Source organism: Panthera pardus, unplaced genomic scaffold, assembly GCF_024362965.1.
Source record: "Panthera pardus isolate Hobbes unplaced genomic scaffold, ASM2436296v1 HiC_scaffold_24, whole genome shotgun sequence".
NCBI lineage: Eukaryota > Metazoa > Chordata > Mammalia > Carnivora > Felidae > Panthera > Panthera pardus.
Window position 1 is genome coordinate 105,119,477 of NW_026526810.1, and position 26,014 is coordinate 105,145,490.

A 26,014-nucleotide genomic window follows, 5' to 3' on the forward strand; every position below is an offset into this window, starting at 1 on the left:
CTCTTTTAAAATGGCCTTTCCTTATCTGCTACCCCACCCAATTATTCTCTATCCTAGTACCTGTTTATTTCTTTCATAGCATGTACCCACACGTTATAATTATTTTATTTGTTGCTTTACTTATTTTAGTCTGTCTTCACCAGTAAAACACAACAGAACATCTTTGTGTCCTGTTTATTCTTCTTCACCATTATATCTCTAGCACATATAGAATCCCTGATATATAATAGGCACTCAAAAATATTTGTCAAACTATGGGGCGCCTGGGTGGCTCAGTCGGTTAGGCGGCCGACTTCAGCTCGGGTCATGATCTCGCGGTCCGTGGGTTCAAGCCCCGCGTCGGGCACTGTGCTGACAGCTCAGAGCCTGGAGCCTGTTTCGGATTCTGTGTCTCCCTCTCTCTGACCCTCCCCCATTCATGCTCTGTCTCTCTCTGTCTCAAAAATAAATAAACGTTAAAAAAAAAATTTTAAAAATAAAAAAATATTTGTCAAACTAAGAAATGAGTGAATGAAAGGCATGTGCTATTCACTAGGGGTTTGTTATATATACACAGGGTTTCTATGCTTACAAACTGTATAGTCCAGTAAAGGATATATACCAATTATCAGGCAATTGCAGTATAACCTATGTGTGTGATATCAGAAGGACATAGTGTTATAACAGCACATAAGGTCTGGAGATTTATGCTCCTACTATAATACAGTGGCTTATTTGAACCAAGCTTCCCACCAAGAACAACTATAAAAGCTATATAAATTTTTAAAATTTTTTAAATAAAAAAAAGAGAAGAAAAAGCAGGTGTCTGAAGAGAACAACGGAGGTATCCAGGATTTAAGGCACCAAGATCTCAGAGAAAAGCGAAGGACAGAGAAGTAACACTAGAATTCTCTGCCACATTTTTCCTCAAAGCATTTACTAATTCCTAAGCCAGAGGGATGGGGGGAGGTGTAATGGTAGAAGAGGCCAAGAAGCCAACCATAACAGAGTAGATAAGAGGCTAAGAAAATAAACAGAATTTTAGCAGTCTTAGCCATTCAGGGCCTGCAGTGGGGAGGGGCCCTGGCAAATATCTCAGGCTCTTAGTTTAAACCTTTGAAGTGCTCTAGGAATAAGGACAAATAGGAAATATACCAGCCTTAGCAAAGACTGGAATTTTTTAGTCAGAAATATTGTGTAGGTGTGGAAATGCAGAAAGGACTAAAGAACAAAAAGAAGTGTTAATATGTGGGTAAATGTAAATGACTATTGATTGCATAAAATAATAATGTCTTATGAAGTTAAAATTGGTTTGTATATAAATATTATATATTAAATCATAAATGTAGAGTATATGTTTGTATAATATATATAGAAATATATATAATAGTTATATATATACACACATACATACACTAAATATATACATACTAAATATTATATATACTAAATATTTATATAGAACATATGGTACATCATAGCACAAAAAGCAGAGAGGAATAAATGTAGTTACCATATTTTAAGTCTCATGCATTGTCTGGGAAGTAATAAAAATATCAAATTATAGTATACTATAATAAGTCAAGGATGCATATTATAATCTCTAAAATAACCACTAAAATAGGGGACGCCTGGGTGGGTCAGTCAGTTAAGCATCCAACTTTGGCTTAGGTCATTATCTTGTGGTTTGTGACTTCGAGCCCCTCATCAGGCTGTGCTGACAGCTCAGAGCCTGGAGCCTGCTTTGGATTGTGTCTCCCTCCCTCTCTGTCTGCCCCTCCCCTGCTTGCACTCTGTCTCTCAAAAATGAATAAACATTAAAAAAATTTAAAATAACCACTAAAATAATAATAAAAAAACTAGTAACTAACAAGCTAATTGAAGAGAAAGAAATTAAAATAACAAAAAGTGGTGAATTCAAAAGAAGAAAAGATGAAATAAAAACAGAAGTAACAAATAGTAGGGTGATAGTCTTAAACCCAAATGTAGCAGAAATTATATTAAATGTAAATGGACTAGATACTCCGATTAAAAATTGTCATCCTGGATTATGAAAAGACAATAAATTGTATCATGGTAATAAAGGGCCCACCTTAAACGGAAAGATACAGCAAATTGAAAGAAAAGATTAGAAAAAAATTGCAATAAAAGATAGCTGGTGTGGCTGTATTAATATCAGAGAAAATTAAGGTAAGCAGGATTGTAGATTATTAGGAGGGACATTTCATATATTTAAATGGATCAGTTCATCAGAAAAATATAATAATTCTAAATTTGTATGTAACAACATAGCCTCAAAATAAACATAAACAATCTTTTGTCCAAATCTAGCCTTGGGAATGAAGGGGAGGCTGAGAAGATAAGTGAAACTGAGATAAGCTGTGGAGAGAGGAAGGTAGAAAGAAAGAGTATTCTAGACAGAAGTAAGAACATTTTCAAAGAATGGAGGCAAGAAAGTTTCAAACTGGAGAAAGAGAGATTGAGGAATGGGGTTGGATGGGAGGAGGATTGCCTGATGAGAGCAATGAATGATAAAAGGGGGTTAGAAAATACAAGAATCATAGATATGATATTAAAAAGATGAGACTCTTTCATGGAAACCAGAAAGTTTTGAAGTATTATATGGTGACTTGATCAGATTTGTTTTCAGATCTCTCTTACTACTGTGGGGGGAATGAATTGGAGGAGGGCAAGACTATTGCCAAGGACACATATTTCAGTAATCCAGGTGAGATGATGTTGGCTGAGGCTGTGGAGATAGAAGGGAACAGATTTTTAAAATAAAGTATCCTAAGCCTGTACAATATTTAAATTTTAGTAAGTGACTAGACTTACTCTTAGATTAATGAATAGGAAACTCAGCAATAGAGCTAGAGGTTGAGAAATTTTAAAGACTGCAGTTTGTTTTCTTTATGTCTACAAAACCAACCGCATGGCAGTGTTGCCTTTCATTTTCAAAGGTCAGGTTTTGTCAAACCACTGTGGATTGGTTGTAACTTTAAGCTGGTTGTGTTTTTGTTGGCAGAATATACATTTGGAACAATTAAACTCCCTTTACTCTCTGTTTTAGAGCTCCCTCCCTATTTTTTATTTTAGTTGACTTACTTAGATTTGGCAGTCTGTGGGCAAATGTCCAAGTCTTTCCTCAAGGAATGTGTGCATTATTTTAAGTCCATTAAGTAAAATAATATAGTATACATACATGTGGTTTCCCTGCCCCAGCACAACTTCTTAAGCTTCTTATTTGCTAACATCCTTTCTCAGACATAAAATTCTATATTAAAAGAGAAACAGTAACCCATCAAGTAATGATTTATATGCTAATGTGGTTATTTCGTTTATTATCTAATTGTACTAGAATGTATTTTTTATGAAAGCAGGGACATTGTCTCTTTTGCTCAAGCCCATATCCCCCTTGCCCAGATTAGTACTCAGCATATACCAGGTACTCAATATTGAAGAATAAATGAATGACAAGAATGAAGAGATGAAGGAATATTTGTCTTAAGTAAATCAAATTCACTAAAATAAGGTGTTTCTTTTCATTTCAATCTTATAAATTCATTTTATTTTCATTTGAAGTTTTGAAAGTCTGATATTAGAATGTTTGAAAGTAAAGTGATTATTTTTCATATTTGCAGGACTATCTCAAGCAGGTGCTGGACATTGATCTTCATGCTCAGATCCATTTTGGCAGGGTTTTTATGAAACCAGGGTATGAAAATAATCTTGTTATCTCATATATGGGGTTGGCTTGGCTTGCTTTGACTAACAAAGTTTTAAATGTTTTCTTTTTACATTTTCTATTATGGATTATTTATTCTAATAAAAGAAATAGTATTAGAATTCCTTGCATCAGTGTAGCGCCTACCTGAAATGGGAATTCATCTTCTTTATGAGTCACTGGGTTTATTATAAACAAAGCAAAGCAATTTTCCAAACCTTTTCTCTGTAGTTCCCATGTCTAGTTCCTTCTTTCTCTTTTTCTCTTTCTCCCCATACTGCTGCTTTCTTTCCTTTCAAAAACATTTTAGTATGAAAATTCTCAAAATGCACAAAAATAAGGAGTACAGTGAAACCCCCGTGTACTCATCACCTAGCTTCAGTAACTATCACCATTTTCCCAGACTGTTTTATCAATCCTCCCTTCCCTTTTTGAGAGGACAGAAGGCTAGATTGTTTGTTGGGTTGTTTGTTTGTTTGTTTTTGGGTTTTTTTGTTTTTTTATTGCTTTAAAGCCAATTCTACAATGTCATTTTGGTATACATCTCAAATAATAATAACGATAACAGTAGCATTCTCTTGTGTAATCACAGTGGTATTCTTACCTAACAAAATAAATAAGAGTATCTTAATATCATCTAATACCCTGATCATATTCAAAATTCTCCCAAATGTTAAGAAAAAGAATGTCTTTGGGGAGCCTTGATGGCTCAGTTGGTTGAACATCCAACTCCTGATTTTGGCTCAGGTTATGATCCCAGGGTTGTGGGATTAAGCCCCATATCGGGCTCTGTGCTGAGTGTAGAGCCTGCTTAAGATTCGCGCTCTCTCTCTCTCTCTCTCTTTCTCTCCCTTTCTCCCATTCTCCCTTTCTCTGCCCCTGTCCCCAGCTCGTATTCTCTCTCTGTCTCTCAAAATAAAACAAATAAATTAAAAAAAAGAGAGAATGCCTTCTTACATGCTTTATTTGAATTAGAATTCATCAGTTCCACAAGCTGTATTTGGTTATTAAATCTATATTGAATAAGAACATTTACCTCTACCCTCCTTTTTTCATGCCACTGACTTGCTGAAGAAACTGAATCATTTGTCCTAACAAATGGATTTGGCTAATGGCTCCGTTGTGGTGGTGGTGAACTTGTTCTGCTCTCTTTCCAGTATATTGTATGGACTAGAAGTTAGATCTAAAAGCTTGATTAGATTCAGATTCAATTTTTCTTCCCTTTGCAAAAATACTTCATAAGTACTCTTTCATACTGCTTCTTACCACCTCCTGGGAAAAAGAAAAATAACCACATACCAAGATCTGGCACATCTCCTAAAGCTAATAACTCCCTAAGGAAGGGCTGATGGAGGTTCTGTAATCAGTTATAAATCCTCAAAGAATGCCAAACAATGGTGTTGATGAAAATGTGTGGCCATGTCTTTAAGCAATAGTTTGCCTGTTCAGACCTGTTACTCTATAAACTTTTCCTTCCCCATTCAAAGGCTTCAGTGTAGAGGTGAGCATTCAAATTCTAGCACACCTCCATGCTGTCAGGGACAACAGTAATTATGCTTTCGTTTCAGAATTATACCCTGATGGGTATTCATGTGAACCCTAAGAGAGAGTAGAGGTGAGACATCAGTTGTTAGGAGTGAGCTATGGGAACATCATAAATTTCAGAAGCCTTTTTTAAGTATAAAGGCATCCCTCCTCAACTCCCCGATTTATTGGGTACCTCTCATCAGGTCTAGGATTAGGCTTTATCACCATGATTTTACCATTTAAGTATGAAGTTAAGATTAACCCTAAAGTCTTCTCCACAATTTGATAGAATGTAAAATTCCTGGCATTATATATCTGTAGTTGCCCCAATATGGCTACTGCTAACAGAGTCCTTTTATTATTGAGACTATTGAATTTGAATCATTCTCATTAAGAATATTTTGTCTTAAGTAAATATTATTATGTTGTGAGTGCACAGGCATTTTTTCCCATCCCTGTAGGCAGTACTAATTTGATTAGAATACAGAGGACATCCCAAAAGCATGTCAGTGTGCTTCTTAGTAACCTCAAAAATTGAATTGACTGTTCTTTATGTAGTGAGAAAGAAGCTGATATTAGTTGCCCTCACCTCTAGAGGAGAATTATTTGTAATATCTATTATTTAAGTCAATCTCAGCACCTGTAATGTATAATTTTGGTACTATTTTATTTTCAGTTTATTTTTTTACCACTTCAACTTAACGCTCTCATCAGTTCCTAATGTTTATTCTCCTCCCTTAAAGTCATAACACTCTGCGACCTCAGTCATTGTATAAATGCTGTTACATTCTGATCTCAAGAGGAGAACTGAACAATAGGTGCTGAGTTAGAAGGAAATGGCTTACCAGAACTTAAACAAAAGCTTCACAGTCTTGTAATAGGACACTCATGATAGCAGTGCATGATAAAATGTTTTGTTGTAATGGAATGTTTTTTAAATGAGTACCTTTAGAGAAATCACAGTACCTGTCTGCAAGATGTAAAAGATAATTTAAATTGGCTTTAAATATAATAGAAGGAAAGTATTATGCATTCCCTCCTCACTCTTATTATGTGTGTTAGTTTGCTATAATAAAATAGTTTAGAAGTTTAAGTGGGCTTCCTTTTACTTGGCCAGAATTTATACTTGTCTAAAGATAAGAATTTAAAAGTAATTGCTCCTTAATAGTAGAACAAGAAGTATAAAAAGCTCAAGAACAATTTAGCTTTGTTCTTCCCACATACAGTACATTAAGAATGTAATTAACCTCTTTCATTTTAGACACAGAGATATTCAAAAAGACATTTGAAGTATTACCAATCAGGACTACCAGTCACAATTCTATGGGTCATCTACAGTGAACATAGCTGTTGTCAGGAGTGTATCTTGGAAATTATTTTCATCACATAGTAACAGTCATTGCCAAATAACCTATTCATAAATTGGTATGATAATGTAATCTAGTTTTTCTAAAATACAGCCAAGAATCAGGAAATAAGCAAAAAGGGCCTCAGAGTAGCCAAAAATAGATGTTACATAGTACACATACTAACACTTCACAGCAGACCCTCTGAGAGCCTTGTCCAATTATGAGCCATAAAATTAAAAGAATCTTGGTTCAAATCTTTGTTTTCCCATTTAGTAGCTAAGTGATTTGAGCCAAATTTCTTAATCTCTGAGTCTTAGTTTCCTCATCTATAAAATGGGATGATACCTGTTACTTCATGGGATTGTTGTGAAAGTTAAATGAAATAATGGATGTAATGCATAGATGTTTCTTTCAAAATAATAACATTACTATTATTATTATCATTCTGACAATATAATTATTACTAATCCTCTCTGGTTCCTAAACCTAAAGCCAGCTTTAAGGGACAAGATGACGGAGCCTAGCATGAAGGGGAGCCACAGAAAAAAACTAAGGGAAAAGAGACAAGAACCTCAGTGTGTGGGATGAAGTTATGGTTTATAGGTGAAAACAATGCACAATATACCCTTGTGACCCTACATCACTGTAGGATAGCAGAGTAGAATAAGTTAATAATGATAGTTGTGAATCATCAAAAAAATGTTAATGTTCATCATATTATTGCAAAAGCTAATAATGAGTGATCCATTTTTGAAAGACAAAGTTGCAAAAATAATAAAAATGATTTAGGTACTGAAAGAGATAATTTTTCAACTATATGGAAATTTTAACATTCCCTAATGATTCTACATTACTCAAGTTTCATTAATATAAGGAAATCTTAGCTAAAAGTTTAAAGCATAAACATAAAGCATAATCAATAGAAAAAAATATCACTATTCTTGACTGCCTGTCCACTCTATGCCACTTACACTCAGCCCTCTCCCACACCCCCATGATCAGGATTCATGTCAGAATCTTGAGGAAGTATAATTTATAAATATTTTTAAATTAATACTGCTTTAGTTTTGTTCTAGTCATGGTATTTTATTTATTTTGACATTTCAAAAAAATCCCTTCATAAAAAGCCAGTGTTGTGTTTATTGCTGAGTATAGTTTTAAATGGTTGAGGAGTACTCATCTTGAACAACAGGCAGTTATCTGATAGACTATCACCAGCTAGTCTTGCAGTAATAAGAATGATTGTTGTAGATCTCCAGCAAAATAGTATGGACGTTATCAACTAGAAGGGTAGAGAAACTCCAGGATTTGAGATACACTTCTCTGGCACTAGCAGGACATGGGAAAAAAAAAAAAAAGCTACAGAAAACCAGGAAGTTTGGTTACTTGAAAATAAAGATGCTAAAAATAAATTAATGTAAATGCTTTTGAAACAATTCATGGTATAAAGGTTTAAAGAAGAGTCAACAGAAAAGTATTTTTATATGATAAATACTCTATATGGAAATCCACATAGCAAGAAAACTGGAGTACTTAATTTACTTGTCACATTACTTAGCAGTCCCTAACAAATGATCTCTTTCATTCTCTAGCCTGCCAACAACATTTGCAACTTTGGATATTGATGGTGTAAGAAAAATAATCTTTGCACTACCAGGTAAGAATAATTGAAACAGTTTCTTCTGCTTTTCCTATAAAAATGATCAAAATCATTTTGAAACCCAGGTGACCAGTTCCTTATCAGAGCACTCCATTTGGAGTCTGAAAGACCTGGGCTTAAGACCCAGCTTTACTTACTGTATGACCTTGGGCAAATCACTTAAACTTTTTAAAGCTGTTTCTTCATCTATACAATGGGCTAAAGCCTACTTTGTCTGATTGGTGTAAAAGTCAAATTAGATAGTATCTTTCAAATTATATCCCAAACCCTAAAATGGTAGCCAAGTGTTAACTGTCACTAGATCTATCTGGGGTACCTGCTTTTCCTTATAAAAAATTGGTCTAAGTTAGCAGTCTAATCACCTCCCATAGCTAGAAGTATTGTGTTTATAAGTCCAAAGGGCCTTGAATCACCCATGAAAGTAAATGGTAAACAAACAAACAAAAAAAAAAATACAAAACTGGCTTTTGTTCTTGCCAGGTTTGGACTGGGATGGGGCAGGCAACATGGAATGAGGGGTTTCTCAGCCAAACCCCAGGCATCATCAGTCTGACCATATCACTGTCCCCATCCTCGCTCCCGTGTGAACAGAAACTCACATGTTCAGACAGTAGAAAAAGCGAAGTGGTTCCGTTTATAAAGACTTTCAGAGTCAGTGTTTTATTGATTTTTGGCTTGCAGTTAAAGCCATGCTTTTAAAGTCATTACCAATCTTGATAAATTCTAAAGCAGTTTAGAGGTTTTGTGTATCTACTTGTTATTTTTTCCAGCTTTTAAAATTATCCTCTGATCTGTAGCAGCGTCCTATTCTCTATGTTTTCGGACAGATTCCTTCAGAAAATAACCTGCTTATTCCTTTCAGATGCACAAATCTGGTGACTTTGGGATACTTATCTGCTTTTGATAGTAAATAAATCTCAAAATAGAGTATAAGGAAAGGAAGACAGGCAGAAAATTTTGAAAAGCATTTTTTGGAGTTTTGAATTTTGAAAGCATTTCTAAAGCTCCTATCTATAAGCATAAAAGATTAGGTTTATATCCTACAGGAAATGTTAAGAGAGAAGACTGGTAAGTAAAGTAGTCCTCAAATGTATCTGTAGTAAAAACTCCTTAGGGCCTTTAAGGTATGTATGCTCAGATCCTCTGGAAAAATGTGATTCTCTTCCTAGCTTCATTTTGCCTAGAAAAGACTGTTACTTTGTCTACAGAAGACAGGACTTGCCCTATAGACAAAGAATTATACTGGGAGCCTACTTTGCCTTTACTTATGAACTATTGTTCATCTGCCAAAGAAGTTATAATTAAATAACCTATTTTCAAATTGCTACTTTCATTTGAAATTTTCTCTGCCCAGCCTCAGTGAACCAAAAGAGGGCAGCAACAACCCAGATGTTCAGATTGTGGAATCAGTAAAGTGGTTCCTTTTAAAAGGATTTTAAAATTCATGATTGTATTTCTGCTTTTCTGAAGGCTGCACATTTAAAACTGTTACTAATCTTGATAACTTTGTTTGTTTGTTTGTTTGTTTGTTTGTTTTGAAGAGAGAGAGAGACAGCATGAGCAGGAGAGAAGGAGGAGTAGAGAGAGAGGGAGACACAGAATCTGAAACAGGCTCCAGGCTACAAGCTGTCAGCACAGTGCCCAGTGTGGCTCAAACTCACAAACTGTGAGATATTGACCTGAACCAAAGTTGAACATTTAACCAACTGAGCCACCAGGAGCTCCTAATCTTGATAACTTTTAAAGCAGTTTAAAAGATTGATGTATCTACTTGCCATTTTTTTTAACTTTTTAAAATTACTGTAATAACATATGTTCACTATAAAAACATTAGAAAATACAGGTAAGCGTTAAGAAATGTTATTGGTAATCCCTTCCCCCTACACACAAAATAACCACTATTTGCAATTGTTTGCGATCCATTTTCAATTAGAGTAATTTTATAAAGCAGCAGCATTACAAGAATGCCGTCATCGTTGCTGAACAATAGCTTTTTGCTTTTTTCTTTTTTTTTGCTTTCCCAGAAACATGTTCATCTGTGTATTTTGAGACAGGTGAAAAGCAATTAATTCTCATTAAGAGTCTGCTGTGCTGTTGGGCAAGACAACTCATTTTTCTATTGAAATTATTACTATTACTCATTACTTTTTACAGCTTAAAAAAATCTATTCTTAACTACTTTTGTGGGTAGAAGAAAATTAAAGGTATGGTTTTAGCTAATAATAGGCTAAACCATTGCCTTTTACTTTGATGATGCAATTAGCAGCACAAGCCAGGCCAAGGGAAACAAAAAATCTAATAGTCGATCCCAAGCCCTCCGCATACATATACATGCTCGATACCACTGGATTAATGTATTAGTAAAATTGGAATTTTAGACCCAGGAGGGATACTGAGAGGCATGTAGTCCAAACCTTTCATTTTGGGAAGAGTAAAATTAGATTCAGAAAGGTTTGGAACTCACTCGGGCCGCTCAGTTTATTTAGTTAACAGTACCACACAAGAAACGAAATCTGTGATTCTCAGCACAGTCATTTTTTTCATTGCCCACCTTTCTTTCCTTCGAAGGGCATGACCCACCCAGATTTCTTCTTGGAGAGGTACAACTGAATTCTTCAAGTTTTGTTTATAGTTTTAAAAGAACTTGGTATTTCTATTAGTCTGCCCAGACTGCCATAACAGACTATCACAGACCAAATGGCTTAAACAACAGAAATTTATTTTCTCACAGTTCTGGAGACTGGAAGTCTAAGATCAAGATGCCAGCAAGGCTGGTTTCTGTTGAGTCTTTCTTCCTGGCTTGCAGATGGCCAACTTCTCACTGTGTCCTCACATGCCTTTTTTTCTGTGTACATGTGCTCCTGGAGTTTCTCCCTCTTTTTATACGGACACCAGTCTTGTTGGATTAGGACCTCATCCTTATGACCTCATTTAACTTTGATTACCTCTTTAAAGGCCCTATTATCTATAAATACAGTCATATTGGGTGTTAAGACTTCAACATATGAATTTGCAAGGGACACAATTCAGCCTATAACAGTATTCCTCTTCAAGTCCTTCGCAGCTTAAATTGTTTAGTTTTATTTTTTTAATTTAAAGAGATTTCTGGGTAGAGGGGGGTTATGGATACATTTCTTTGTGCTTAACGTATTTTCTAAATGTTTTTGTACAGAGCATGTATTACTGTGGCAATTTTAAAATATTTTAAAAATAGCAGGTACAATCTGCTTTAAAAGTTACAAAGATTAGTAATGACTTTCAATGTATAGTTCCTAGGAAATTGGAAATAAAAACTGTGTTAAACAGTTTCTGGGAATCAGAAGTTTCTGTATTTCACTGGTAGACAAATGTTTATACCTTCTGTGGTATTTGGTTGACTGTAGCTCTATTCTGGCATCCTTCAGGATTTAAGGTGATTTAGAAGATTAGGAGTTAGTGGTTAGTCACTTCACTCTTTATGATGCCTGAAGGTATAGACAATCGTAATTTTTTGGCAAATTTTTATACGTGTACTATAAATAACTGCTTGGTTGACTTTCAGGGAATCCTGTGTCAGCCGTGGTCACCTGCAACCTCTTTGTTGTGCCTGCACTGAGAAAGATGCAGGGCATCTTGGATCCTCGGCCAACCATCATCAAAGCCAGGGTAATGTTTTCTAAATGACAAGGAACCAAAACTGAAGCCTAATAACAATTAAGGATATGATTTTCCAACTGCCCAAAATAAACATCCAGAATTTTGTAGTCGTTGTGAGGGAAAACGTAGTTATATTCTCCCCATCATGACAGAAATGGAGGGGAAAGGGTCCCATTTATTCCCAGCCCACATTATTCCACAACTTCTAAAGTAAATAATTTTTTCTGGCAGAATCCATATGGAAGTGGATATGTAATGATAAAATGGCAAATAGAATGAGACTGGCACTACCCTAAAATAAACCTATATGGAAGGAGGGACAAGAATTCCCTTTCAGCTGTGTAAAGTCACACAGCCAACTATTTATCTGCTCACTTTTTCCGCAACCTCTCTGATAAATTTTAAACAATTTGGAAAAAGACAGTCAAAGGACTAGAAGGAGACTAGCGAGTTAAAATAAAACGTTGACCACATTTTTAGGAAAAGGACAACTAAGGCTGAGAAATTATACTTGGTTAAAAGGCCACTTAGAAATTAGAGTCCCCTTCTCCACCAACACTAACTTCAGTTTGATTTACTACTACTCAACTAATTATGTAACACAATTTCTATATAACTAATAATTAATTCTCTTGGCAATGTGACCTACAGTATCAAACCATTGCTTTTTTTAAAACCTTGATTGAGATACAATTGACATACAAAAAATTACATATATATAACATACATATTTTGACGAGACAACATACGCATATGCCCATATCATCACCACAGTCAAGGTACTAACATATTTATCACCTCCATAAACTTTCTGTGTTCTTTTGTGGTTTTATTTGTTTGATTTGTGGTATGAACATTTAACATGAGAACTATCCTCTTAACATATTTTAAAGTGAAGAACACCATGTTGTCAACTATAGGTACTGTGTAGTACAACAGATCTCTAGAACTTACTCACTTTGTATAAGAGAAAATTTATACCCATTGAAAATCAATTCCCCATGGCCCACTCCCCTCAGCCTCTGACAATCACCATTCTATTCTCTGCTTCTATGACTATTTTTTTTTATAAAGAGCTTTTTTTTAAGTTTATTTATTTATTTATTTATTTATTTATTTATTTATTTATTTATTTATTTATTTATTTATTTTGAGAGAGAGAGAGAGCACATGAGTGGAAGAGCAGCAGAAAGAGGGAGAGAATCCCGACCAGGCTCCACACTGTCAGCGCAGAGCCCAATGTGGGGCTCCATCCCACTAACCGTGAAATCATGACCTAGGTGAAATCAAGAGTCAGATGCTTAACTGACTGAGCCATGCAGGTGCCCCTGTGACTGACTATAATACCTCAAATAAGTGGAATCACTCAGTATTTATCCTTCTGTGACTGGTTTATTTCACTTAGCATAATGTACTCTAGGTTTATCATATTGCCACAAATGGTAGGAATATCTTTCTTTTTTAAAACTAAATAATATTTCATTGTATTAATATAGCACATTCTCCTTCTCCATTCATCTATCAATAAACATTTGAGTTGTTTACATATCTTGGCTATTACGAATAATGTTACAGTAAACATGAGAGTGCAGATGTCTCTGAAATCCTGATTTCAGTTCTTTAGGATATATACCCAGAAGTAGAACTGCTCAATCATATGTTCTATTTTCAACTTGGGGGGGGGACCTCACACTGTCTTCCACAGTGGCTGAACCATTCTACATTCCTACCAACATTATATCCAGATTCCAGTTTCTCCACATTGTCGCCAATACTTATCTTTTGTGTTGTTGTTGTTGTTGTTGTTGTTTTAATAGCTATCCTAACAGTTGTGAGATGGTATGTCATTGTGGTTTTGATATGCATTTACGTATCTTCTTTAGAGAACTGTCTATTCAAGTCCTTTGCCCATTTTTAAATCAGGTTATTTGTCTTTTTGCTATTGACTGGTAAGAGACTCTTATATATTTTGAATATTAACCCTTTATTATATAGATGGTTTGAAACATTTTCTCCCTTTTCATAAGTTGCCTTTCCATAGTGTTGTTTCCTTTGCTGTGCAGAAGCTTTTTAGTTTGATATATACTGGATATGTATTTTTTATACATAAAATACTGGATATGTATTTTTTATTTTGACAATTATGGATAATTGTCTATTTTTTATTTTGTGGCTTGTGCTTTTGGTGTCGAATACAAGAAATCATTGCCAAGACCAATATCAAAGAGCTTTTCCTGTATGTTTTCTTGTATTTTTACTGTTTTGGGTTTTATTTTTTATTTTTTTTTTTTTAATTTTTTTTAACGTTTATTTATTTTTGAGACAGAGAGAGACAGAGCATGAACAGGGGAGGGGCAGAGAGAGAGGGAGACACAGAATCGGAAACAGGCTCCAGGCTCTGAGCTGTCAGCACAGAGCCCGACGCGGGGCTCGAACTCACAGACCGTGAGATCATGACCTGAGCCGAAGTCGGATGCTTAACCGACCGAGCCACCCAGGCGCCCCTGTTTTGGGTTTTAAATATAAGTCCTTTATCCATTTTGAGTTAATGTTTGTGTATTGTGTAAAAAAGGAGTCCAAACTTAATCTTCTGCATATATATATCCATTTTTCCAATACTTAAACTGTTATTTTTTGAGAGCTTTGAAATAAATTCCAATATGACAGAATGTTATGATTAGTTGACAGGAAGAACACAAGGCATAGAGGAGGAAGAAGGAATATTTATAAAATATTATTGTGAGAATATATTGGATAAAACATTAAGGAAACCTAAGCTTCAGGTATTCTTTCTTTTTAATTTTTTTAATGTTTATTTTTTATTTTTGAGAATGAGAGAGAGAGACAGAGTGCAAGCAGAGGAGGGGCAGAGAGGGAGACACAGAATCCGAAGCAGGCTCCAGGCTCCAAGCTATCAGCACAGAGCCTGACATGGGGCTTGAACTCACAGACTGAGAGATCATGACCTGAGCCAAAGTTAGATGCTTAAACCAAATGAGCCACCCAGGTGTCCCTAAACTTCAAATATTCTTAACATTGACCTTTTAAATATTGAGATTTTGTAGGCCAGCATATGAAGAGATATCCTCCTTTTCCTAAAATTTTAGTAAAAGGTCAACTATATATTCTGAAAACAGATTATCGGGGGATTTTCCAATAATCATGGTGGTGGTCTTATTTTAAATTTAATGGAAAAAGAAGAAAAACAGCCATCAGTAAACAAAAAGTATTCTGATCAAATCAGAAGGTCAGAGTCATAAAGCTTAGACATCTAAACCAATAATATGAATTTGCTCACCATTTTCATATTTGCTAAATTTAGAAAATAAGAAAAATCTGCATTGTTATAAGAGAGAAAAAGAGGATTTCTCTTTGACTTTGCAAAGTTCTTATGAATCCTTTCATTTATTTCTCATCTTAACATTCATTATCTCTTCTCTAAAACTGACATTGTGGCAGCTATCCTTTCTGACAACAGTGATGAGCTAGAGCTCTACAATCACACTGATGCATGGTACATTGTTCACACTGCTGCTCACTCCTGTCAACTCATGGAATTGAGAATTAGTCTAAGAATCAGTCAAACTCCCTTCTCCCACAGAGCAGTGTCACTGGGACTGTCAGATGGGTCATCAGTGTCCTTGGCTGTTTACTTCTTTTGGTTTTAACTCCTAAAATCACCCCCACACCTTTCCTGACATAACTGTCACTTTTAGAACATAACTTTATTCACTTCCTTGAAACATGGTAAAGCCTCTTGTCTGTGTTTTCTGACCATCCAATATGCAGCTTACAGACACCACTTACTACTGTTCTCCAAAATGGCCACCAAAATCACAGCCTCTCCCAATCCTTACTGCTTTCAGAAAGCGAGGTAGTTATTAAATGCTGGTGTCGGTAACTCGTAGTACTGGTTCTGATATAGCTGTCCTGCGGTTAGGGCAATGCTGCATTATTTTGAAAGGTCAACAGAAAAAATGTCATCCTTTTGTATCAGTGCATTCTGACATCAATTTAGAACACTTGCACTATAACCTGGGTCAGTTATGGTTGAAGTTGAAATACTTCTGGCTTTCAGTAGGCAATTAAAAACGTAACCTTAATTCACTGAATTATTAACCTAATGCTTCTACAAACAGATATCCTTTTGTGTTTCCTTAACACATTCCCTTAATATCCCATCAAAGTGCCCTCTACTGCCCCTTGTTCTCAACTCGTTTCTCTAGAAATATACCTTACACAACTCCTATTAGTATTAACAGCCCATCTCAGGCAATGATTAAGAGAAGGGAAAGGGAAAATATTTTCATCTCCCATGGGATTAGGCCAGCATGTGCTGGGAGAGTATGGACATGTTGAACTCTACTGGGTTATTCCAATTTTCCCATCTTATCTCTTCTCTTGAGCATTATTGTCTTCCTGCTATGAGAACTTCATGAATGCTTTCTGGCTGATGTCATAAACAGTAAAATACAAAGCATTTTAACAAAATGTTTATTTTGTTGGAAAATTACTAAGGTGTTTGCAGCTGTAGAGAGAAATATGATTACTTATTGTGACAAGATCAGTCATTGATCATTAAAAATGTTATTGGATGCCTGTTATATCATAATATTATGTCCTATAGATTAAAAATGGATATGGAAAATTATAGGACTTTCCATGATTTATAAGAGATGTAAATCAGTTTTAACGTATTAGGAAATGAAAAATATATAAATGAAAATATAATTTATAGAAATTTTGGAAAAGTTAATTTGAAACTGATCCATAGCAGCATGTGCAAGCATTTTAAAGTTACATGATAAATTTTAGATAAATGATTTACAGGGTAAATAAACTCAAGGATCTCTGTGGTAGACTAATGAAATCAGCACCTCATAACTTTTATAGCACTTACCAAAAAAGTTAACGTAAAGCTGCCTGAACCACTCTTTGGAAGCTTTGACCAGATTGGAGCAAAGTCCAGGCCCCCAGCATCAACCAGGGCTTTGAGCATGTTATCTTAGGCCCCCGCCCAAGTAGAATCCCCTTTGGTCATCTGTTTTCTCACAAATTCTTTTCTCCAATCTGTACAGTCCTGCATCCCAACCTATTCCCTTGAACCTTCTGGAGCTTTCACTTTTTCCTCATTCAGGTCTTTGGCAAGTGGCTCATAGTCTACCTCTCTAGCTCACCTCTTACCATCAATTGCTTTATTTCTACAATTCTAAATATCTTTATTTCTACTTCAGCAAGTCACGTATACATCCTTTTCCAATACCCTAAAGTACTTCATCTCAAAATCACCAACTCTGGTGTACAATTTAGGAACAAGGGCAAGTTACTATCAGTCTTTGTAAAAAGGGTATAAACACTCCTTTCACCCCTACCCTTAAGTCCTTAAGCCACACTGGCTTTGTCACTTTCCTCATCCAACCTAAGTCCTGTGGTGTACCACATCAACTTTTTTTTTTTCCTCTTCCTTCCATGATAGCCCACTCTAAAAATCCACAAACTTGGATCAACCCTTCCTTCTTTATCTTTCACTTTTATTCCTAGGCCACAACTAGAGAAGAGTCTACAGCTGTCACATTAGCACTTCTAATTTACAAACCTCAGCAGGGGCCCAGATTCCCTTCATGATCCTTTTATATCCTATGGATCAGCTTATTCCATTCCTTACAGCAGCCTTCCAAATCTTCACCATTCTCCTAAAGCTGCTTCCACCATCCATATCCTTTGACTTTTGTAACCAAATAAGCCTGGCTTTGAATGATGGCTCCAACATTTACTAGATTATAATCCTTGACATATTTAATGGTTTCCTTTCTTCTAATCTTGCTTCCTCTTAAACCCCTGTTCTAACTCTAATCATGTAAGCATCTCCAACTAAAATGCTTCCATGCTTCACATGATCCCAGGGTTAAATCCAAACTGCTCATGTGAACGTAGGAGACCCTTCACCCCACGGCCTTTTTCCCTCTCCAGCTTCATCTGTTTCTCATCCTGAACTCTCACCATAGTAGGCTATTTACTGCTTCCAAAATGGACATGAGATCCCCTGCCTATGCCTGTGATTATTCCCCTTCCTAGAAGGTTCTTCCCTAACCACCACCATCTCCTTTCTCAGTTTTCAAGACTTCTTAGTCATAAGACTCAGAAATCACATCCCTGTGAAGCCTTTCTTGGTGTCCCTAAGAAGGGTTGACTACTTAGCTTCTTTGTGCCATTTTAATACCTTGTTGACAGCTCTGGAAATAACGTTATTGCACTGGATTTGCAAATAATTATTTACCCTGAGAAATTTTTTAGGTCACTTCTCTATAAGATGGACAGGACAAAGAGGAAGAACAAAATATTCTCACCTTTTCTTTATTAATAATTTTTTTTTTAGGTTTAAGTTCATTTAGGTTCACCGCAAAATTAAATGGAGAGTACATAGAATTCCCATATACCCACTGTCCTCACACATGTACAACCTCTCCTGCTATTGACATCTACACCAAAGTGGTACATTTGTTACAACTGATGAACCAACTGACACATCATTATCACCCAAGGTTATCAAGGATTCACTCTTAGTGTTGTATATTCATTGGGTCTTGACAAATGTATAATTTCATGTATCTACCATTGTCCTTTCATACAGAGTAGTTTCTGTGCTCTCCCTATTCATCCCTCCCTCTGTGCTATAATCTTGATCTTTTTACTATCTCCATAGTTTTATCTTTTCCAGAATCATGCAGCCTTTTGAGATTAACTCCTTTCACTTAGTAATAGGCATATAAGTTTCCTCCTTGACTGGTGTACCACCATTTATTTGTCAATCCACCTACTGAAGGACACCTTGATTATTTACAGATTTTGGCAATTATGGATAAAGCTGATACAGACATCTATGTGCAGGTTTTTGTATGGACATAAATTTTCCCTTTACTTGGGTAAATAGCAAGGAGCACGATTGCTGAACTGTATGCTAAGAGTATGTTTAATTTTGGTAAGAAACTGCCAAACCATCTTCCAAAGTTGCTGTACCATTTTGCATTCCCACCAATAGTGATCAAGAGTTCCCATTCCTCCACATTCTCACCAGGATTTGGTGTGGCCAGAGTTTTGCATTTTGACCTTTGGTAGGTGTGTAATGATATTTCATTGTTTTGGTTTGCACTTCCCTAATGACATATGATGTTGAATATCTTTCAATGTTTACTGGCCATCTGTATATCTTCTTTGATGAGATATCTGTTCAGGCCTTTTGCCCATTTTTTAATCGAGTTGTTTGTTAATGAATTTTAAGAATTTTTTGTATAATTTGGAAAGCAGACATCCATCAGATGTCTTTTACAAATATTTTTTCCCAGTTTGTGGCTTATTTCCTCATTCTTTTGACCTTTTTTTTCCTCTAATTTTCTCCCTTAGACATTTACATGTAGAACATATATGATACTATGCCACATAATACAGTTTTACCTCTTTTTTAATGTTTATTTATTTATTTAGAGAGAGAGACCGCATGCACACAAGCAAAGGGAAGGGGCAGAGAGAGAAGGAGAGAGAGACTCCCAAGCAGGTTCCATGGTGTCAGTGCAGAGCCCAACACAGGGCTCGATCCCACAAACTGAGATCATGACCTGAGCTGAAGTCAAGAGTGGGACACTTAACCTACTGAGCCACCCAGGTGCCCCCAGTTTTATCTCTTGGGTGACTACTGCATGTCAGAAAAATATTTGAAAAGAAACAGAGGAAATAGTCTTAGTCCATAGCCCACTCTAGTTTTGAATGAATAGAAGTCCTCAAAGGTGAAACATCAGGAGTGTCTTGGGAGCCCAGTCAGTTAAGCATCTGACTCTTGATTTCGGCTCAGATCATGATCTCATGGATCATGGGATCAAGCCCCGCATTGTGTTCTGCACTGACAGCACAGAGTCTGCTTGGGATTCTCTGTCTCTATCTTGCTCTCTCTGCACCTCTCCCATTCATGCTCTCTCTCTCTCTCTCTCTCTCTCTCTCCTTCAAAATAAATAAATAAACATTTTTTTTTTAAAAAGTGAAGCATCAACTTTTTCACCCAAAAAAAATGTGTTTTGTGTTTCCTCATGGTACATCATTCATGTAAGCACTGACACTCATAGTAAATAAGTCATTTCTTAAGCTATGTGATATAATATGCCAGAACTATAATATCAGTACAGCTAAATATATTCGTTAATAAAGTATTCTGCATTTTCATAAAATACCATAAAAATCTAGTCGGTTTCATCTCAGCAAAAGGAACAGCTGTTTGTAAGGCTACAAAAAAAATTGTATTCACCTCAATTTGATGCAATTGATTCTTGTTCTTTAAATTAACATAAATTTCTTCCTTTAAAACAAACAACCCCATTTTGTAGATAAACAAACAAGTATAGAAAAGCAAAATAATTTCCTAACATAGCATGCCAGTTAATGGTACACCTGGGAGTAGAAGGCAGAGGTCAGATATCACCCCATTCTAGTATTTGTTCTCTCGTACTATCATGAGCCAATCAGTGCCTTTGCCAGGTGAAAACCTGCTCAGACACCTAACAAATAACCCAGCCACGGGAATAGTCTTGTAGTTTAATTCTGGAGAACCCCCATACACAGATTGAAAGAGAGAGACACATTTTTGCCCTCAGCTAAGCACACAATAATTCAGGAATAATGGCAAGTTACCCATCAGTAGATATGAAATAGAGTATAAACATAAGCAATATCAACTGAAAGAGTTTAGTATGATTTAGCCAAGGAAAAACACTTCAGCATTGAATTTTATTCTGGATTCCAAAGGAAAAGCAGAGACTGTCAGAGTGAATAATTAGAATGTTTAAAAAACAGAGTAACCAGAATAGATTGGTGATAGATTTACCTGAATCAAAATTTCTAGGATATTCTTTTTTATTATTATTAAATATAATTTATTGTCAAATTGATTTCCTTATAACACCCAGTGCTCATCCCAACAGGTGCCCTCCTCAATGCCCATCACCCACTTTCCCCTCTCCCCTGGCTCCCCATCAACCCTCAGTTTGTTCTCAGTATTTAAGAGTCTCTTAGAGTTTGCCTCCCTACCTCTCTGTAACTTTATTTTTTTCCCCTTCCCCTCCCCCCATGGTCTTCTGTTAAGTTTCTCAGGATCCACATATGAGTGAAAACATATGGTATCTGTCTTTCTCTGCCTGACTTATTTCACTTAGCATAATACCCTCCAGTTCCATCCACATTGCTGCAAATGGCATGATTTCATTCTTTCTCATTGCCAAATAGTATTCCATTGTATATATAAACCACATCTTCTTTATCCATTCGTCAGTTGATGGACATTTAGACTCTTTCCATAATTTAGCTATTGTTGAAAGTGCTGCTATAAGCATCGGGGTACAAGTGCCCCTATGCATCAGCACTCCTGTATCCCTTGGGGAAATTCCTAGCAGTGCTATTTCTGGGTCATAGGGTAGATCAATTTTTAATTTTTTGAGGAACCTCCACACTGTTTTCCAGAGCGGCTGTACTAGTTTGCATTCCCACCAACAGTGCAGGAGGGTCCCTGTTTCTCCACATCCTCGCCAGCTTCTAGAATCTCCTGATGTGTTCATTTTAGCCACTCTGACCGGCGTGAGGTGGTATCTCAGTGTGGTTTTGATTTGTATTTCCCTGATGAGGAGTGACGTTGAGCATCTTTTCATGTGTCTGTTGGCCATCTGGATGTCTTCTTTGGGAAAGTGTCTATTCATGTCTTCTGCCCATTTCTTCACTGGATTATTTGTTTTTCAGGTGTGGAGTTTGGTGAGTTCTTTATAGATTTTAGATATTAGCCTTTTATCTGATATGTCATTTGCAAATATCTTTTCCCATTCCGTTGGTTGCCTTTTAGTTTTGTTGATTGTTTCCTTTGCTGTGCAGAAGCTTTTTATCTTGATGAGGTCCCAATAGTTCATTTTTGCTTTTAATTCCCTTGCCTTTGGAGATGTGTTGAGTAAGAAATTGCTGTGGCTGAGGTCAAAGAGGTTTTTTCCTGCTTTCTCCTCTAGGGTTTTGATGGTTTCCTGTGATCACATACTGGGTCACAAAACAGCCCACAATAAATATAAAAGAATTGAGATCATACCATGCACACTTCCAGATCACAATGCTATGAAACTTGAAATCAACCACAGGAAAAAGTCTGGAAAACCTCCAAAAGCATGGAGGTTAAAGAACATCCTACTAAAGAATGAATGGGTCCACCAGCCAATTAGAAAAGAAATTAAAAAATATATGGAAACAAATGAAAATGAAAATACAAAAATTTCTAGGATATTCAAGCTGTAATTGAATCATTTGATCTAAGCAATACCTGTTCTAGTTGAATAAAAGGTTTCTCTTCCATTTTAAGGTAGAGTAACTTCAATGATTATTGTGCTAATGGAAAATGTTAATTCTCATACACTGGAACAAGTCTTATATTCACCAAAATTGAACTAATCTTTGATAGGCTATCGTCCATAATTATACACTATATAAACTTGTTCAAGGAGTACTCTCTTAGGTACCTACTACCAAGACATTATCACTTTGATTTATCAGATTTCAGGATGAATTTAATGAAATAGATTTTTTTAATGGCTCTAGGTTAAAGGTTGATTAGTCATTCTACATTGCATGTGTAAACTGAAGTTGCTATATTAGAAAGGTTTTCATCCTTAATGGAAAGATATGAAAGATGCCATTCCATAATTCTTTTATTACCAGTGATGTGGCTAAACAAAAATGGTATAACTTTTAGTAGAGACTACTTTTATTTGCCTGAAAGAGATTGTATGGTCAGTATTGGGACATGGGGAATATTCAGGAGTAAAAGAAAGTATCCCTTTTATGTTAAAGATAGGTCTATGAATTGGTAGCTGAAGAGTGCGTCAGTAAATATTTATTAGATGGACAGACGGGTGGATGGATGGACGGATGGATGGATGGATGGATGGACATACATATAAATAGATATTGAGCTTGTTTCTTTAGGTCTATTTCTTTTATTTTCGGTGGTAAAATATCTGCTTTGATTTCTCAATTCATAGGTCAGAGGTACCTGTGCTATCAACCCATAAAATTAGACTTCAAAAATAGACCTTCTCTTTTTCATCTGCCCTTTTCCCCACTGTGAATACCAACTTCTTAGTCTTCTCTTTTCACTGGAACAACCCAACTTCTGGACTTCTGTATTAAGAACATAAGGTGGTAGAGGTGGGAACAGCAGAACGCCAAGATATTTTCCATGTCTACTTTATTCTTTGCACAATTTCCACCACCCTGTAGTTTTAAGGGATGATCAGGTGATCAAGTTTGTTTTCATTTACTCTATATTCTATAGCTTTCATGTGATGTAAAACTGGATCCTCGCCCAGAATACCATCGCTGTATATTGACTTGGCATCACCAAGAACCACTGCCTTGGGCACAGAGCACAGGTTAGTCATTCACACCTGTGGGTATGTCTATCCATGTATCTCATTAAAACACAAAAATTTATGCATAACCCCCTCCTTGGGTACACCTAATTTAGTAATTGTTGTACATTTTCCTTTTTGAAAGATTAGATGAGTTAAATTATTCCCTAATGGTATAGCATAAGAAGAAAATAAGAGTAAAAACAAAATTTTACTTATTCCATGGAGCCATATTTTCTAGATAAACACACATTTAGAATTATGGAAGATTTTTGTCTATTTGTTCAACCTCTAAATTCTGAGCACAACTTTGGTTGTACTATGACTATGCTACTCTGAAATGTGAGATTAAAGTTCAATTATAATGTGATTCTCTGTAGCCTCTACTATACCTTAAAAATTGGTAAATTTTAAGCACTGAGAAATCAATATTGATAACTCAAGTATTCTATAGTTACCACCTCTAGACTTTAAACTTTTATCCCCAAGTATTCTAGTCATAGTTATATAACTTCTGGTGTGTCTCCAGAAAACTGTATTACCCTCTAAACAAAGGTCCTATCAAGTGCAAACATCAGTTAACAGAGGGAATAAGTACATAGGCAGTGTCTCCCCCAGACTTACGTTCAAATTGGCCACCAACTAGTTAGTAGGACTGTGGGCAAATTACCTAACCTCTTTTGAGTCTTGTGCAAATTAAATAAGATAGTTAAGTAAAATGCCCACCACACTGTCTGGTACTTAATAAATACTAAAAAAAAGTGGTAGCCACTGCTATTATTATCTTGTTTTAAATAAGTTTTAAAAGCCTCTCTTTTCAGACACACATAACATTTTTTAGCCTGAACTGAGAAATTCTATGGCGTTTTGCATAATGCTATAAAATCCTATTTTATTCTTTTTAGGCAATAATTTCTACTGTTTATTTTTAGAGTTTAGTGAGAAGGTAGTAGGATACAGTAGCAAGGCCACCTGGAAAAGGGACTGGGAAGTCCGATCTTCTCTCTTCCTCTTGAAGACCTGTGTTTCTGTTCGTGGGTGTTTATTTTGAAAAGAACCGCAAGGGCTCCAAATGTACACAGTGTGCTGCTTATGCTGCTGTAATGAGATATTTCTTTCTAGGTAATCAGATGAGCAGCCGTCTGATGAGCATGCGCAGCGCCAATGGCTTGTTGATGCTACCTCCAAAGACAGAGCAGTACGTGGAACTCCACAAGGGCGAGGTGGTGGATGTCATGGTCATTGGACGGCTATGATGGTCCCAGAGGGAGAAAGCTTTGATGCATGTCCACATATCATTGACTGTATCCTGTAATATGCAACGGCACAGCTAGTTTTTCTGATCTGGATAAAAGTTGATCTGTATAGTCAACATCTTGAACTATATTTCAAAAGAATTTAAATACCTTTTAAAGAAAAAACACCTAAAAATAAATCTTAACAGACAACTCTATTCTGATTATATCAAAGCAAATTTTTTCTTTCTTGCAAATTGCTTTGTGTGTTCAATGCTAGGTCTGATAGCGATAGCTTTTAGTAGACAGCAGTAGGTGCCTGCAGAACTTGTGTTTTTCTCATCTTTAAAATACAACTAATTATGCTCTTAATCAAGGCTGTCTGCTTATTTATACTAGCGTAGGCAACACTTGGATTTCCCTTCTTAGTATGCTTCATAACCGCTTTTCAGAGAGCTTTTGCTTGTTCTTTATCATGTATCGTGTTTATGTGCACAGTGCCAACAGAAGAGTGACCGGGTGGAGGCCCAGCCCTGCTGCAGGGAGCACCCTCACCTGCAGAGCGCCCGGGAGGCGCCTCACCCCGGTAGCCTCGTGGCACAGTACTCTGGGGCGGTAACTGGATACCTTTTATTTGAATAAACAAACTGGGGGAAAAATGCTTCCTTAAGTGCTGACAGCCTTTTTAACCAATACATTTAAAATTGTACAGAACAAAAAATAAAATCAAAGACTGATCTTGTACAGATATTAGTGTTACCAGCATTCATGTGGAAATCAAGAGCAAAGAAAAAATAATGTTAAACAACTCTGTACCATAACATTTTCTGTAATGATACTGAAACTTAATGAATAAAAAAAATCCTTGATCATTATTTAAAAATCTATTGTGTTGGCGTGTTATTAAAAAACAGAAGATTGTCATGCCATTCTGATGGGATTCTGCTTGGATAAAAGGAATAGTTAAGATAATGTGGCAAGGGTAAGTGGTGTAAAGGTGATTGAAATGTAGTATAATATATTCTGGGGAGCCTGGGTGGCTCGGTCGGTTAAACATCTGACTTCAGCTCAGGTCATGATCTCACGGTTCGTGAGTTTGCGCCCCACCTCAGGCTCTGTGCTGACAGCTTTGAGGCTGGAGCCTGCTTCAGATACTGTGTCTCCCTCTCTCCACCCCTCCCCTGTTCATGCTCTCTCTCTCTCTCTCTCAAAAATAAGTAAACATTAAAAAACTTTTTTAAAAATATATTCTGCATTTTATTATATAGCGTTGTGATCTACAGCATTGTGAAAATACAAATTAGAAAGTACAAGACAACCTATAGTCAGTCTGGTCTTTCCAGTCATGGATAGAGAATAGCAAGCAAATTTGGAGGGAAGAAATTTGATACTGAGGAAAAGAAACTAATTTCTTATTAGAGATGCAATAAAAACAAATTTTAGACATCTACAGTTATTTGGAATGGAGGAAAAACAAGAAC

The 26,014-nt window shown here is 36.1% G+C and overlaps 1 protein-coding gene across 15 annotated transcripts in view; it reads left to right on the top strand.

Moving 5' to 3' along the window:
• The window catches only part of GPHN (gephyrin), a 609,447-nt gene extending 584,031 nt beyond the window's left edge, over window positions 1-25,416 (top strand). For all 15 annotated transcript variants that reach the window (XM_019451514.2, XM_019451516.2, XM_019451519.2 and 12 more), the window contains 5 exons: window positions 3,621-3,694; window positions 8,172-8,236; window positions 11,781-11,884; window positions 23,223-23,319; window positions 24,421-25,416. In XM_019451514.2, the coding sequence (XP_019307059.1) occupies window positions 3,621-3,694; window positions 8,172-8,236; window positions 11,781-11,884; window positions 23,223-23,319; window positions 24,421-24,554 (474 nt within the window). In that variant the 3' untranslated portion in view covers window positions 24,555-25,416. The remainder of the gene's footprint in view (window positions 1-3,620; window positions 3,695-8,171; window positions 8,237-11,780; window positions 11,885-23,222; window positions 23,320-24,420) is intronic.
• Window positions 25,417-26,014: the final 598 nt, after the last annotated feature.